Raw genomic sequence first — 16,982 nt, 5'->3', positions numbered from 1 at the left:
CATATGAGAAAGATACAAGAAAAAAAAATTGACAAAATTGACTTTTGAAACATGCATAGAAAGTTTCAAATATCGAAATCATTTTATTTTCATTTTTGCATCGAGAGAAAATTGTTAAAATGTTGCAAACTTGTTGGTGTTTAGTGTATGAGATTAAAGGGAGTAATGGTAGACAAGGATAAAAATGTTTCGAGTTGAAACAAAAATTATATCCTGGCTTGCTTTATTGGCAATTATCTTGAATTCTTTTGGGATAACAAAATTTTCATAACAAGCGTAAGGTAATGCCATTCCATTGGTAATACTTAAAATTCGTCTGTAATAGTTTTAGCAACGATTTTATTGATAGAAAAATTTCGACAGTGCTAACTATATCAATAATGCTTAAAATCCATTGGTAATTACCAATAGATTTATTAGCAATGATCTTACCCATAGAATTTTCTGTTGGTAATTAGCTACAAAATTTTTTATCAATAAAATCGTCAGTAATGAGTTTTTTTTCCATCGGTAAATCCATCAGTAATAATAAAATTCCATCAATAATAACAAAAATCCATTGGTAATAATTAAAATTCCATCAATAATAACTATGAAAATGGTCACAAAAGAATTTTTTTTGTCGGTAAATCCATTGGTAACAATAAAATTTCCATCAGTAATAGTAAAATTCCACTAGTAAAGTACACATTCATCAATAATTTAAATAAAAAGATTTATAATTATTAAAAAAATCTGTAAATTATAATTTAAACATGTATAATTATTTAAATATGCTATTGTTATTAATTAAAATATCAAATCCAAGTAACATTTGTCAAATACATCATCAAATATCCATCAAATCTCCATAACATCCATAAAACATCGTAAAATATCAATCCATAAAACATCCATAGCATCTATCTATCTAACACCTCATATAAATCCAACAAAAAATGTCAATGAGCTACTACATCTCATGATTCAGAACCTTCGATGTCGTCATCAGGTATAGAATATTGTGATAGTTGATTCTGTCTAGACCTCATCAACTACGTCATTTGCTCCATAGATGACCTAAGCTCAACTCTCAGCTTAGTTCTCAACTCATCAGTTCATTTTTCTATCTAAGGTTGACGAGTCTAAGAAGGCACAATTGATGGACCACAAACTGAGTTAGATGATCATGTTGTAATAGTGGGTTGAGTTGAGTGAAGGAGGCCCTTAGATCTATTTACTGATCCTAAGCCATACACATAAGAGCATGTAGCTTCAACCTCTCTAATAACTTTAGTCCATGCTTATGGATTGAAATCTGGATAATTGAAATAGTTTTCACCATATTTCTAAGATAATGTAGCAGCATAGTTTTCCTACAAAAAATTTAAAACAATAATTGTTACTACATGATCTGTATAGTTCACTAAAATATCACAACTTCAAGCATAATTTTCACATTTTACAAATTCATTGCATTTCAATATATACCAAATTATCTACTTCAATACAAGATTTCCTACAATGTTTTTGCTTTCAATTACTTCACTATGTACTTCATCAACAATAAAAATACATAAACAAAATCACAAATGAAAATATGCAATAATTTTTACCTTTTACAAATGTGATCTCATCTAGATAATACGCAGAAACCTTTCACAAATAAATAGTTATTGCAATATACTATTAACATATATAGTTCATCAATAATCATAACACACAACCATCATTATAATGCAAAAAATGCAATACTTATTCAATAACCATAATACACAACTGTCATCACAATTTATGATCAGAAATATAAAACAAATTACGCAATAGTTTTCATAGTTTCACAAAGTCTTTACATCACAAAACACACAAGATATTATCTATTTCAATAAGCAAGGCAGTAATTTTATTATTATTCGTTCATTTGAAAGTCATTTATACTGACAACTCTGGACTTATTGTCAATGAAGTCACCACATCCTCCTGAACGTTTGTAAGTGTGATTGAAAAGTTCTATAAAGGCGAGTTCTCATTCCTACTCAAGTGACTGCATTTGTTTAGACACATTCAGTGAAACATGCAACAATACAATTTATATAATTTATTGACATTTGATGATAAAAATAACTTGTGAAATAAGATAGTATCATTTTTTTTTATGAATAGGGAAAGAAATTGAGCTACCAGTATACTTTGTAATACTTCTTTTTTTGTGTTTGATGATTTTGTTTAGCTTTGGCAAGATATTTTGCCATTGGGAAGTGTCCCATACATTGTCAATAAGAGCATTCCAAATTGGAGTTGTGATCTACCTTTGTTTCGTACCTTTACACTCTACGATGATATCAACTCCACGCTTTTTCATGCCAAGTCTCTCTTGTAGGGCAATAAGTCTTTCTATCGATTTTTCAAAATATTGTTCCAAGCTCATTGAATAAGATCATCATTTAACTTAGGCCACTAATATTTTTCCTAACATAATAAATAGGAATGCAATAAGTCATTGACAATAATTTGAACTTTTTATTCAAATGAAATAAAAATATATACGAAAAAAAATCCATTTACTACCTTAAATTTATCAAACATCATATACTTAATTGACGCAAGTACTTTACCCCATGTCGGTGATAGACTAGTTTAATTCACTAAATTATTCTTAAAATTGTTGAGCTAACCGATGATTGCTTAAAACAACTATCAACATCCATTTGTTAGTAAGATTAGTTTAACTGAATAAATTCATTAACAAATAAGAAATCAATTAATACTTGTCTCTAAGAAAAATAATCAAAACTCGCTTATATGGATCTGAAAAAGTTGGTAACCCTTTATGTGCCTTCTTATTCTCTACCCAGTTGTCCTCTTTTCTTCTTTTCCAACTAGTTGATCATTAGCTAATTCTAGATTAAGGTACTACTTCATTAATGGATCACCTTTGATCAGTGTTAGAGGTGACCAGTATGGTCGATCAAACTATATCTGGGGTGAACTTGACCTATGTGGTGAAGCTAACTCAAATAATGGATTATGCTATATTGGTTCTGATGATAACTCGATATGTAAATCACCTCTACTAAATGCCCTAGAACCACTTTGATGGATAGTACTCTTTGCATGAAGTCCCATCATCTGATCTATACAGAACAAAGACATTCCATTAGTATTCCAATAACACAAAAAATATATATAATATTATTTTAGTAATACAAGATTAAATGAAATCAACAAAATATATTTAATTTCATACAAAACAAGCAACAAAGTATTATATTTACTTGAGATATATTGTGAACATCAAATAAACATTATATATAGCATTAATAGTCACATTGTATATACCAATCACTATTAAAATAAGCAAACTCATGTGTTTCATCATCATCATCATCTTGTTCTTCAGCTTAAGTTGTTCTACTAAATCTATCTTTTCATATTCACCGGCAACAAAAAGTGTAGGATTATCAAGTTTTTCTAAGATAGTAACATTTTGTGGAATAGAAACTTCAACTTTTTGAAACATCATAGTTTCAAATTGTATACCACTATCATTACTAGCTAACAAGAGTATGGTTTCGCATTTGAACCAAACAAACAAAAACCATCAGCATATAATCCTAATAATACATTTCTCACTTCAAGTTCAAATGATTCATGGCTATGATTGAAATGTTTCCAAGCATCACCGTCAATAGAATATCAAAACACACCATCATAACTTTAGTTATAGGCATGCCATATCATATATCAATAGTTTTAGTCAACATATAAAGTCTTTAAAGTCTCGATATTAGTAACATATAATGTAAGATTTTATTAAAAATTTTTTTATCTCACCACCATACTTATTCCTTATATATCAAGGATGACTACAAACCAAACAATATGTTAATTTTGCTGCTTCCTTATAAGAATAACATGCAATTATTTTCACAAACATAAAATTTTTTATAACTAAGAACCAGTTTCATCATCTTTTTTTCATTTTGTAGAAGTTTTCTGATAATTTATCATCTACTAGCAACATATCCTTCATTATGCTTAGTAAATGAGCAAAACATGACTCACTAATGTTAAACTCTGATTTACTATTTAAAAGTTGAGACATAGCAGAGAGGATTATGTGTTCCATACAGTCTAACCACAATGGTTCATCCACATCATTCAATAAAAAATAAAAGTTTGTCGCATCTCCATTTGGCTCTTCTTTGGATTCATTGGTATCCATACCCAATTCTCTTGCTGCATCCACCATAAAATTAGGATATATAACATCCATACATTTTATTAAAGGACTTTTTTATTCTCATTTTTTATTGGTTCAAAGGTTTCTCTATTTATTGAAGAAGGTTGTCCTACTTCTAACTCTCAATGTGAGATCCAACTTGTATAACTTATTGTAAACCTCTTATAATAAAGGTGCTTATGCACATCATCCGCTTTTAAAAACCTTTTATTCTCACATTCGGACAATGACACCTAATCTTCCCATTACTAATAAAGTTTGGTTAAGGATAAGCATATTTAATAAATTCCTTCACACAATCGCAGAAGTTTTGAATAATGAATCCATTAACATCTAAATGAGAGTACATCCAAGAGCAAGATTTATCCATTATTGAGCCCTAATTAAATTGAAATATGAGTAATTAAAGTCATATAAAGTGTTAAACATTTTTATTGATTGACCATATGAGCTATTATTGTTATACTAAACAAAATTATCTAAATGATAATATAAGGTAATTATTAGTCTACTTTAACAAACAATCCATCAATGACACAAATGATCTTGCAAAAATTCATCATACATACTACAAGCCAACACATTCACGAAAAAATATTATTGGTTTTAATGAAAGAATTTTACCTTTAATCTTGGCCTTCTTAGAGCAACTCCATCAGTTTTGGGAAACTTTTCTTTGATCGAGACACTTCTACATATGAAACTTATTTTATTTTCAAAGTAGTTGAAATGGAAAAATTAAGCCAATTCGTATGATGAAAATGAATTAAAAAATCTTATTAATAAAATAATACACATCCACCTAAACCTACTTTCATAACACACATTCATGGATAGATTATGGAAAAGAAGAATAAAATAGAATAATTTAAGTTATTTATATTAAGTTTGATCAATACAATAAAACTATAATATTTCAATAATTAGTAATATATAAATTTCATTAAACTATCAAATATATAAATTATTTCAAAATAAATATAAATCTTAATAATATATAACTTACTTCAAAACGAGATAGATATTAGTAAGATATAAATTATAGCCTCAAATCAATATAAACAATTTTAATTTCTATAATTATTATTAAAATTTAAAAACTATTAAATATAAAATATCCTAACAAATATATATAAATATTAATACACATCAAACCCAAATTACCCAACCCTAAATCTTACACATCTAAAAGTTAATAAATATATAACAAAACCCAACAAATGTCAATAAAACTTTCATAAATAAAAAATAAATAATTCAATAAATAAAAAAAATTCCTCACCAATAAATCCAAACAAATATTAACCATACCCAACATTAATACTTAACAAAAAATCCAATAAAAATATATCACCAATAAATTTTAACAAATATATAACCAAAATTTAAACAAATTTCAATAAACATAAAACCAACAAAAACTCAACAAATTGGTAATCAAAACCTAAATAAATTTTAACAAATAATTAACTACAAAAACTCAACATATTAGTAGCTAAAACCTAAATAAATTTCAACAAATTTATAACAAAAAATTAAACACTAAACTCAACAAAAAATAAACATAAAATAAATTTATTAAATAAAAACAGACCGAAGCTAGGAACAAGGTCTTGGTGGCCAACGGCAAGGTGGTAGAGGGAGAGAGGGAGGGGGAAAGGGATTAGGGATTAGAAAATTTAGGAGAAAAGTGAGGGGGTCAATAGTGGGGGGTTTTGAAATTTTAACTTTTAGCAATGGTTTTACCGATGAATAAAAAAATTTTATCGATAATTTTACCAATGGAATTTTTGGCGGTAATGTAAAAAAAATTTTTTTTGAATTTTTTTAGTGACAATTTTTTTTGTTGGTAAGACCGTCAGTAACTATTAGTGACATATTTTTTCATTGGTAAATCTATCAATAAAAGTGTTTTAAAAATTTTGTCAATATCTCATCAGTAATTAGCAATGAAAATTTTTCATTGATAAAAATCTACCGATAATAATCATTTTTTTTGTAGTGTCAAATTTTTAAAGAAAAAGAGACACATGCAGTCACTTGACTGATGGCACAATTAGGGGTGCCACATAAGATGCTATGTAATCAACCATATCAATATTTATTCCCATATGTTAATCCATAAGATAGTAAAATGCCACATGGTTGATGACTTGAGAACCCAACAAAAATTTTTTTCTATCATATTTTTTTCTTATTTTTGTCTACGATATCTTTCTCCATAAATTTACAAATTAAAAAAACCACCTTTTTTTATTAGAATTTAGCATCATAGCACCGTGTTCACCATCTCTTATCAGTGTTGACAATCCAATGAAAACCACCTCAAGACTTTTTTAAACTTCACTATCAACTTTCTAGTTTTAGTTTTCTTTGAAAATCCTAAATATAACTTCAAAGCCAAATTTTGTCGCCACTCATTCCAACATTCTTTGACACCATTCATTGTAAGTAAATCCTTCCTTTTCTCTGTTGCAACCTTCTCTACCCTCCTATCAGTTTGAAAAAAAGTTTCTAATGGGTGAAAAAGATGAAGCTTTGAAAAGGTTGGTTGGGGGAGAAAAAGTCAAAGTTAGAGTTTTGTGTTGGTCTTAGAAGGCTTGATGTCATTTTCTTTGGTCACTATCATTGATGTTGTCACCATTAGAATGAATTTGGTCATGGGATGTGTTGCTTTTGTTTATAGTAAGGTTCGATGTGGAGACGTCACCCAACTTGTGAGGTTTTATCTATTTTGCTTTGAAGGTCTCAGGTTTTGTCTCACAAAAAGTCTCTTAAAAGTTTGGGTTTAAGTATCAACTTATATATATTATAGTAGATCCTTAAAATATTTCAATATGGTACAGAGGTATCACAAACTCTCCTCATTAAAGTTTGATGTTCGCTTTAAGCCTATCACAAAGTACATACAAAATCACATAACCATAAAATCAAGATCAACCAGACGTTGAGATTTTAAATGTGGCTCCTACCATGTAATACTTAGTTCCTATAGGATTCTAGAGATGGCTTTCACAATGTAGCACTTAGCTTTCATTCAACTAGTAACCGCTCTGATATCATTTATAGAGACCCGTACCTAACCTGTGAGATATTGTTCACTTTAACTCGAAGGCCTCACAGTTTTATCTCATAAAAGATACCTCACAAGTTCGGGTTTAAGTCTCAATTTAAATATTATAATAAATCCTCAAAACATATTAATGAGAGATTGTGGTATCACATGCAAACATTTTCTTCCCTATATATTCTTAGAGATCCCTTCAAAATTCCCTTAAAAATCATCGATGGTCTTTTTCCCTCTTTCACTTTTTCATTTTCCATCCAATATCTTATTTATCTAAATTTTTTATCCAATATTTCTTTTTTTTAATAAAAAAAAGTTTGAAATTTAATATGAAGATTTATATTTTAGCAAATAAGAGCACAAAATGGTTTCCATATCTATTTGGGAAACCTTCAACAATGTTCGATTTGAACTAATCAAAAATCGAATATTGATGTTGTTTCATTTGAAGGGTAGGCACTAGGAGGTCATAATGTGATTTCTAAATTTTAAAAAAAAATATTTTTACCATTAGGTATGCTACATGACAAATGACATAAAAGTTGACTACCATGTGGCACATCTAATGAAATTATCAATCACGTGCAGTTACATGATGACTACAATAATATAATAACTAGTGTAAATGCTTGCTTCATGGGATCAACATTTATATAGCTATAATTAATTAGAGTAATATAATATTAAATAAAATATAATGATCATAATTAGCACTTGAAATTTAAATATATATATTTAATTTATATTTATTGTATTTTATTATCTCTTTATTATCTATTTATTCTAGATTTTTATAGAAATTTTAAATATGAAATTTGTGGCAATAAAAAAAGTTCAAAATCTTTTTTTACTACTTCTTAGATAATGAAAATGTTACTTATAAAAAAAATCAAATATTTGCATTTTTTATTATTGTTATTAAGTTTTTTTATTTTTAAAGTAATTTTTTATAAAATTATTATTTTTTAAATATTGAATGTGCCAGCATTAATCACCAGACTACCAATGATATTCTAGAATCTTCATGGATTCATTGTAATAGCCATATTAATTAATGGGTAAAATAATAAATTTATATTATTGACAGGTATCAAGATTAAGGTAGTTTTAATATATAAGTATAGATTTCAGACTTTCTTCTCCTTTTCTAAGATCTTTTTCTTTTGTTCTAAACAAAAGAAAGCAAGGTGTCCATCAAAGGTCTTATTAGAAGATTATTTTCATATATAGATATATAGATTTTATATTAAGATTTAAATGGCACATATATTTGCTTTGATATGATGTATTATTTTCAATCTGGAAGTTTATTGAATTGGACAAATTTTAAAATTAATTGAAAGGCAAAAAAAAAAAATTAAATGAGCAAAAAAGGTAAGCTTTGATGATAAAACTAGTGCTTGAAGCCCGGCTTTGCACGATTTGTTACAATAATTTTTATATTGTATTGCATTGGAAAGTTATTAATGGTCAATGAAACCTCAAAAAATCCAATGAAAACAATTAAGTTAAGCACAAAAAAGAGAGCATTTAGGTAGATTGTTCTGTCTTCAATTGTACTGTGATGCTTTTTAGCATGCATAAAGATAGTAGCAACAATGATCGCATTATGTTCAAGTTGAAATAAAAAGGTAAAAGTTATGAATTTTGGTATAACCATTCTTTTAGATAAAAAAAAAGAACAATACCACTCACCTGAAAACATCTTGAAAACATGCAAGAACACATTTTTTTCCAACTATTGTGTTATTACAACCTTTCAGATCTAAAATCAATAGTACAAAGCATATGACATAAGGGAAAAAAGAAAACTAAGTAATTTTTAATGAAAAAATTGTTCATGAGTATAAATAAAATTGTTCATGATTACTGAAACCATAAAATATTAAAATTATAGTCTTAAAAGAGATCAAATCAAAGAAACAAGTGTTTCAGAGTCTATCTTATTTCCTCATGAAAACATACTTTTCTATCAAAAATAAAAAATCTGTGTATTGTGTATGAGAAAGGGAGTTTCAAGCTAGCTCCATATAAATCATTAAGGAGGGAAACTTACGGTATGATAATACAATCAGAAATCTCTATGTGAAAAAGTAGCAATGCCTCTAGCTCAATAGAAGGCACCTACAACAATGCAACTAAAGCCATTAAAGCCAATAATATCATCAAATTAACTATCCACAACTCATATGCTTTATCTATATAATATCTATTATATTTAATTAGCTCCTTCAACTTATCAACAACAAACAAAAAGCCATTATCATCGATGTAGCAAAGATCACCAGTTTTTAACCATCCATTTGAATCATAAGTTGATGCTATAGCTTCTACATTATTAAGATAACCTATACAATAGTAGAACACTAATAATCAATAAGCGAAGAAAACACATTAACTAAAAAAGAAAATTAAAAACACAAAAAAGAGGCTGGAGTGTTAGGCAAGCTTATTGCTGCTATAACTTTATAGGCTACAAAGGTTAGGCTTGCTTGATAGCATCTCAACTTTTCTTTTCAACTTGAAATCATTTGGGTAATTGCAAAATGTGGGAAAACACTTATTTACAGCTGGTTGTAATCTTGTAATCTGTATATTTATATTTATATCTCTAGAATTAAGTATTTGTATCCCTAAAATTATGATAGACAATCCCTCAATTATAGGATTAGTTTTTTAGGAAGATTTAGTTTCCTAGTTTAACCCCTAGTTAGTTGTATATAAACCTAAGATTCTTGTATAATTCTTAATAAGTAGTTTTCCAACATACATTCAGTTTTCACACTGATTTATTTCTTAATTTTTTCACATGGTATTAGAGCTTTAGGCTCTTCTTGGGAAGTAAAATTTCCAGCCTTCATTGTTGACGTTTTTAGGCCTTCATTGCCGAATCCTGTTTAGGCCTTTATTGTCGAACCCTTTCAAATAAAGATATCACTACCACCCAATTTGAGAAAATGTTAACTGAAAAAATCACTAGAGTACTACAGATGTCTCAAAAACAAGGAGAGTTCGACAGGAAAGAGATTGAAAAGTTGAGAAATTTATTGAAAATCCTTGAAAAGCCTACTGTGATATGTTCTTTGGGTAAGGTTTCTAGTTCAGGTAAAGCTTTCGGTTTTCATGGATTAAATGTCTCGGCTAAGCCTATTACGAATTCTTAAGTCATTGACTCAGAAGCCACAGATCACATGACACATTTCTCACAAAAGTTTAGTACATATAACCTGTGTCCTAGTAATAAAAAAATTATTATTGTAGATGGTTCACTTACCATAGTGGCAGGATTAAGAGATGTTCAAGTTAATCTCTCATTTGTTCTAAAAAATATTCTTCATGTTCCTGGATTGTCTACTAATCTGATATTTATACAAAAATTTACCAAAGATATGAATTACAAAATAACTTTTTATCCCTCTTATTGTGAATTTCAGGATTAGAGTTTGGGGAAGATGATTGGACTTGCTAAGGAGAAGGATGGACTATACTATCTTGCGACACCAAATAACACAAGTAGTATCAAGAATAGTTTACCTTTGTCATTTCTTTCTGAAAAATCTTTCAATAAAGATAAAATTTAACTTTATCATTTTTGTCTTGGACATCCTTCTTTTGGAACCTTGAGAAACATGTTTCCTTATTTGTTCAAAGGATTAAATGTCAAAGATTTTCATTGTGATGTTTGCGAACTTGCAAAGCATAGACGTGTATCTTTTCCAATCAGTAACAAAAGAAGTTCTACTCCCTTTTACTTGATTCATAGTGACATTTAGGGTCTCTCTATAATTCTTAATATTTTTTGTGCGAGCTGGTTTGTTTCATTCATAGATGATTGTATCAGGGTCTCTTGGGTTTTTTTACTTAAATCTAAATCAGATGTGAATAGTATGTTTTTAAGCTTTCAAAATATGATCCAAAATCAATTTGAAGTGAGAATCAAGAGATTTAGGTCTGATAATGCAAGAGACTACTTCAACCAGAATCTATCTACCTATTTTCAAAAAGAGAAAATTATCCATGAGACATCTTGTGTTAATACTCTACAACAAAATGGAGTGACAGAGAGAAAAAATAGTCATTTACTAGCCATAACTCGAGCCTTTTTTTTTTTCAAGAAAATGTACCTAAATTTTACTCGGGGGAAGCTGTTCTCACTGCCACACATATTATAAATAGGTTACCTTCAAGGGTTTTGGGATTTAAAACTCCTATGGAACTACTTTTACAATTTTATCCCAACCTTAATACCACAAACAATCTCACACCTAGGATATTTGGTTGTACATCATTTGTTCATGTTCACAGTCATAACATGAAAAAGTTGGATCCAATAGCGATTAGGTGTATTTTTATGGGGTATTCTTCAACTCAAAAAGGATATAAGTGCTATCATCCTCTTACCAAAAAATTCTATGTTTGCAGATGTCACTTTTGAAGAAAATAAATCATTTTTTACTTAACCTTATCTTCAGGGGGAGACTTCATCCATGGAAAATAAGGATAAAGACTTCTTTTTGCTTGATTTGCCCATTTTTTCAACAGTTACACCCATTAATTCTTTTGAGTCAAAATCTGTTTCTGCTGAACCCAAGTCAAACACTGAATTTGAGTCTGAACCCATTCCAAATATGAAAGATGTGATAAAGGATAATATTGTTCTTGATTCTATGAAGGAATTATAGGTGTACTTAAGAAGAAAAGTTTCAGATCTTGAACTAGTACCAGTCCAAGAACTTGATCCTAACTCTGGAAATGAGGTAACTACAATTTTTTACTCTGTTTCTCAAAATGAGCATGAATCTCTTAAAACTATAATTAGTGATTATGATCTGCCTATTGCTATTAGGAAAGGAACCAGAGAATGTACCAAGCATCCATTATACCCAATCTCCAATTTTGTGTCATTTGAAAAATTCTCACCATCCCACAAAAATTTTCTTGTGAGCCTAAATACTATTTCTATTCCAACTACATTATCCGACGCATTATCTAGTGAGAAATGGAGGCAAGCATTGAAAATAGAAATGAAGGCCTTAGAGAAAAATCAAACATGAGAACTGGTAGAGTTGCCTAAAAAAAAAAATTCAGTGGGATGTAAATGAGTTTTCACTATAAAATACAAGGCAGATGGTACTGTTGAAAGGTATAAAGCAGATTACTGGCTAAGGGCTACACTCAAACTTATGGAGTGGATTATCAGGAAACCTTTGCTCCAATTGCTAAGATGAATACAGTTAGAATTTTGTTATCATTGGCTGCAAATTACAATTGGCAGCCTTAACAATTTGATGTAAAGAATGCTTTTCTACATGATGATTTGAAATAAGAAATATATATGAAGGTTCCACCACGATTTAGAGGTCATCTAGAAGCAAACAAAGTATGTAGGCTGAAAAAAGCTTTATATGGCCTTAAACAGTCTCCTAGAGCTTGGTTCGGGAGATTTGCCAAAGTGATGCTAGCAATGGGATATAAACAGAGTCAAGGAGATCACACATTATTTATCAAGCACTCTGATTTAGGGAGAGTCACAATTCTATTAGTGTATGTTGATGATATAATTATAACTAGAGATGATGAAAAAAGAGAGAAAATCTCTAAAATAGTGTTTAGCTAGAGAATTTGAGATAAAAAAGCTAGGGAGATTGAAGTACTTCCTAGGAATTGAAGTAGCTCACTCACGACATGGTATTTTCATATCACAACATAAATATGTGATGGATCTTCTGAAGAAAACTGGGAAGCTTACATGTAAACCTGTAAATATCCCAATAGATCCTAATCATAAAATTAGAGAAGCTAATGAAAATGCTGTTGTAAATAGAGAGATGTACCAAAGATTAGTTGGAAGACTCATTTATCTATCACATACTAGACCTGATATAGCATATACTGTGAGTGTGGTAAGTCAATTTATGCATAGTCCTAAAGAAGTGCACCTACAGGCTGTCTACTGTATATTACACTATTTGAATGCCAATCCTGGGAGAGGTATCTTATTCAATAGAAATTCAGAGTTAATTCTAGAAGCATATACAGATGCTGATTATACAGGTTCAGTAACTGATAGAAGATCCATCCAGGCTACTGTACTTTTTTAGGTGGTAATCTTGTGACTTGGATGAGTAAAAAAAAAGAATGTGGTGGCAAGATCAAGTGCTAAAGTAGAGTTCAGAGCAATGGCTCAAAGAATTTGTGAACTATTATGGTTAAAGATTATCCTAGAAGACTTGAAGATCAAGTGGGATGGACCAATGAGACTCTACTGTGATAACAAGTTTGCAATAAGCATTGCACATAATCCTGTGCAACATGATAGAACAAAACACATTGAAGTAGACCAACATTTCATAAAGGAAAAACTAGACAATGGGTTGATTTGTACACCTTATGTATCAACCAAGGGTCAACTTACATATGTGTTGACTAAAGGTCTCAGTAGTGCAACATTTCAAGAAATTATTTCTAAGCTGGGAATGGAAAACACCTATTCACTAGCTTGAGGGAGAGTGTGGGAAAACACTTATTTACAACTGGTTGTAATCTTATAATCTGTATATTTATATTTGTATCTCTAGAATTAGGTTAGACAATCCCTCAATTATAGGATTAGTTTTTTAGGAAGATTTAGTTTTCTAGTTTAACCCTAGTTAGTTGTATATAAACCTAAGATTCTTGTATAATTCTCAATAAGTAATTTTCCAACATACATTCAATTTTCACACTAATTTATTTCTTAGTTTTTTCACACAAAATGTAACATAACACAACAACTCGAAACTAAAGCGTACTTTATAATTACCATTTGCCAATGTGTAGGTCCTATTTAAATGCTCACCCGACCAAGTTCATAATTTCTACTAACCCAGTTTAAGGCAAAGTGTAGCTAACCCAAACCTGAGAAGAATAAGGAAGTCAAATAATCCTTGGATTATGTTCCTAAAGCTTTTTCTAAGTTGCTAATAAAGTACTAATTAGGATGGTTTCGAATATTTCTTTGTTTTATTTTTTTTAATGGATTCACTTTTTCATTGACATTTAGTGTGGTAAAACTTAGGAGAAAGATTGGGATTGGATCAGTCCAAGGTTCTATAAATTTTAGTAGGCTAGACGTAAATCAACCTCAACATTGCATGGCCGTTCTCACCAACAATATTGGATTTGCTAAAAATGATGCCTTGAACAAACTTTAACATACTCCATTGACATGTAAGACAAGTTTTCTATCAATGAATCCATACTACAAAACAAAAAGAAAATTATATTACATGTAGAATTAAAAAGCTTGATTTTGATAATAACAAATAATATTACACTCTGCAGCTACATATATTAAGAAATAAAAGACAAATACCACCAAATCTACAAGGCTAACAATAGTGAATTAAACAAAAATAAGTATATGGCTTTTTTTTTGTAGTATAGGGATAAAAGAATATATTATAAGTATTAAAATGTAAATTCTAAAATATTATATGTCACTTTTAAAAAATAATTATACGAATAAATTAAATTAACTATAAAGATGAAATATATTTCATAATATTCACGTCACTAGTCCAAGAAAGCAACAATCCAATTTTCGACCTGCTATATCTTTAGAAGTCCATAGTAATAAAGCTCTTGGATATTGAAAGTACTACTTCCCATTGTTAATGGAAGTAAAAAGTATAGACTCTTTCTCTTTAAACTTTAAGATTGAAATAATCCTTTCTTGGACAAAAACATTGCAACTTGATTAGGTGAAAGATAAAAATTTAATGAGCTAGTAATCAAAAAAGCTTCTGTCTTAATTTATGTCCAATTTTTCAAGTCCAAACTAGGAACAATTAGGGGATGGGGAAATAAAGGTGATATTATAGTGTTGCAATTTTTATAGGCTCAGAGTTTTTTTTCCTTTTGGAAAATTGGATTGTTGTTTTTGTTTATCCTAAAGAAATACAAAAAGATAACTTTTAGTTGTTCAAGTAAAAAATTTCACCTGGAAAGGTTTCCAAGAACACAATAAAAAATAACAAACATAAAAAATCTTTAGTCTAAGAAAGATCACCAAAAATTAAAAAATCCAAAATTTTTTACTTGAAACAATAGCACCAAATCAAGTGTCACAATTTTAATGCAATTTTGACGGCAAAGATAACTAAATCAAAGCATGGCGAGAAAAAGAAAACTAAAAAGTAAATCTAAAATCTCACTAAAAGTGACACTAACAAATTTTGAGATATGACTTAGGGATGACAACGGGTCAAGTTGGGGTGAATTTTTGCTTACCTCGAACTCAACCTGACTTTATATCCATAAAATCCAAACTCGATTCGACCCAAGGATTTTGTTATTTTATACCTAAACTCGATCCGACCCAATATTGTATAAACCATACTCGATCCAACCTAACCCAAAATTAATAAAATATTATTTTTTTAAATATAAAATATTATTTTTAATATAAATACAAATTTATATAAATGTATAAATATATATAAATAAATAAATAAATAATTAATTAAAAAATAAATTTTTTTATATATATATCGGGTCGAGTTATGTTGAGGTTTAGGCCTTTTCCTACAATTACTCAACACAACTCAACTTGACTCGAAACTCAATTTAAAAAAAAAAATCGATTCTATAAGATTAGGTTGGGTTTGAACCAACTAGGACGGATTGGGTTATCAACCCTAGATATCAACCCTAGATATGACACATCTCAAAACTCAAATGCAAATTCAAATTCACTAAAATGAAACTCAAATTGCAAAGAAATTTGACAATCATGGAAAGCTCAAAACTAACAACTAACCATAAGCGATCGGTGCTGCCACTGTAACAACAACTGATGATGTCTCCCCTTTCCAGTGTTCACGTTTTCTCTGGTGATTATAGCTTCACCATTCCCGCAATCTCCGAGATCCATGGTGGGCGGTGTGCACATTTTTATGGGACTCACTGTGGCCGACACTGATTTCTTTGCATTTTTCACTTGAGATAAAAACCTGCTAAAAATGTCAATTCTCAAATCCAAAAAATTAAAAAATATTGTCTTCGGATGCGTTTTATGTTGACACTTTCTGCCATTTTGGAGATGGAGCCTTATCCTCAGAAGAAAACAATCTCTTATTACCAAAGAGAGATACACTTCGTCTCGTTCAAACCATGACTCTCTAGTTTTTTTTTTTTCTTTTTTTGAATTGCCTTATTTTCCTTTTCTTTTTTTTCTTTATTTGTGTTCTGGAGAGATCCAAAACCTGATTTCACCCAGCAAAAAAGAAAAAGAAAATATCACTAGTAAATTTCTCTCAATGATGAATTGAAAAGAAATTTATTACTCTTTTCTCTGTTAAATAAGTTTCTCTTTTTTGTCTTTTATCACAAAAATAAACAGATGTTCTCCTTTCACAAAAATACAACAACTATCATTTTCGGTAGCTATGCAAAGAGAGCAAAGGAACCATTTTTAGAGCCAATCCCAAAAATCGAAAAAAAAAATTCAGAAAGAAAAAAAACTATGAGAAACCAAATTAAAAGTTGTACACGTGATAACCTCAAAATCTTTCAAAATTCTTTTTATATATAATAATATAGTTGTGTGTATTTTTCGTGAAAATTGAAGGGCATGGGAAAGCATTTTGAGACGTATGGAATCCAAATTTGAATTTTATCGTGGTGCCTAACATTATTATCGAATAATGTCGT

General features: G+C 29.3%; 1 protein-coding gene across 18 annotated transcripts; it reads right to left on the bottom strand.

Moving 5' to 3' along the window:
- Nucleotides 1-813: 813 nt before the first annotated feature.
- Nucleotides 814-16,769, bottom strand: LOC149514201 (uncharacterized). Of its 18 annotated transcripts, none has more exons than XR_016328560.1 (6): nucleotides 16,090-16,609; nucleotides 15,561-15,679; nucleotides 4,847-4,910; nucleotides 3,048-3,108; nucleotides 2,302-2,448; nucleotides 814-1,355 (listed from the first exon to the last, which is right to left on the bottom strand). XR_016328560.1 is itself a non-coding variant. In XM_089745158.1 (5 exons), exons 1-5 carry the CDS (start codon nucleotides 16,219-16,221, stop codon nucleotides 1,318-1,320), a joined length of 414 nt encoding a protein of 137 aa, XP_089601284.1. In that variant the 5' UTR covers nucleotides 16,222-16,611; the 3' UTR covers nucleotides 814-1,317. The 18 variants fall into 18 exon arrangements, 3 of the variants coding, with proteins under 3 accessions (XP_089601284.1, XP_089601285.1, XP_089601286.1); XR_016328561.1 differs by lacking the exon at nucleotides 15,561-15,679 and adding an exon at nucleotides 9,346-9,413 and having other exon boundaries at nucleotides 4,847-4,913; nucleotides 16,090-16,607; XR_016328562.1 differs by lacking the exon at nucleotides 15,561-15,679 and adding an exon at nucleotides 9,346-9,413 and having other exon boundaries at nucleotides 16,090-16,606.
- Between the last annotated feature and the right edge of the window lie 213 nt (nucleotides 16,770-16,982).

Source organism: Durio zibethinus, chromosome 16 (genome assembly GCF_047325235.1).
Source record: "Durio zibethinus cultivar Kanyao isolate XHJ-2024 chromosome 16, ASM4732523v1, whole genome shotgun sequence".
Taxonomy (NCBI): domain Eukaryota; kingdom Viridiplantae; phylum Streptophyta; class Magnoliopsida; order Malvales; family Malvaceae; genus Durio; species Durio zibethinus.
Note: the sequence above shows the minus strand (reverse complement) of the source record. Positions and strands in the feature narration are given on the sequence as shown.

Bases quoted from the DNA above. Each gene is read 5' to 3' on its own strand.
- LOC149514201 (XM_089745158.1), bottom strand. From the start codon at position 16,221: ATGTGCACACCGCCCACCATGGATCTCGGAGATTGCGGGAATGGTGAA. The intron at 4,911-15,560 runs GTAAGCAAAAAT...CATATGTAGAAG, and splicing joins AAAGTCAGGTTGAGTTCGAG to TGTCTCGATCAAAGAAAAGT. The intron at 3,109-4,846 runs GTAAAATTCTTT...TGTATAGATCAG, and splicing joins TAAGAAGGCCAAGATTAAAG to ATGATGGGACTTCATGCAAA.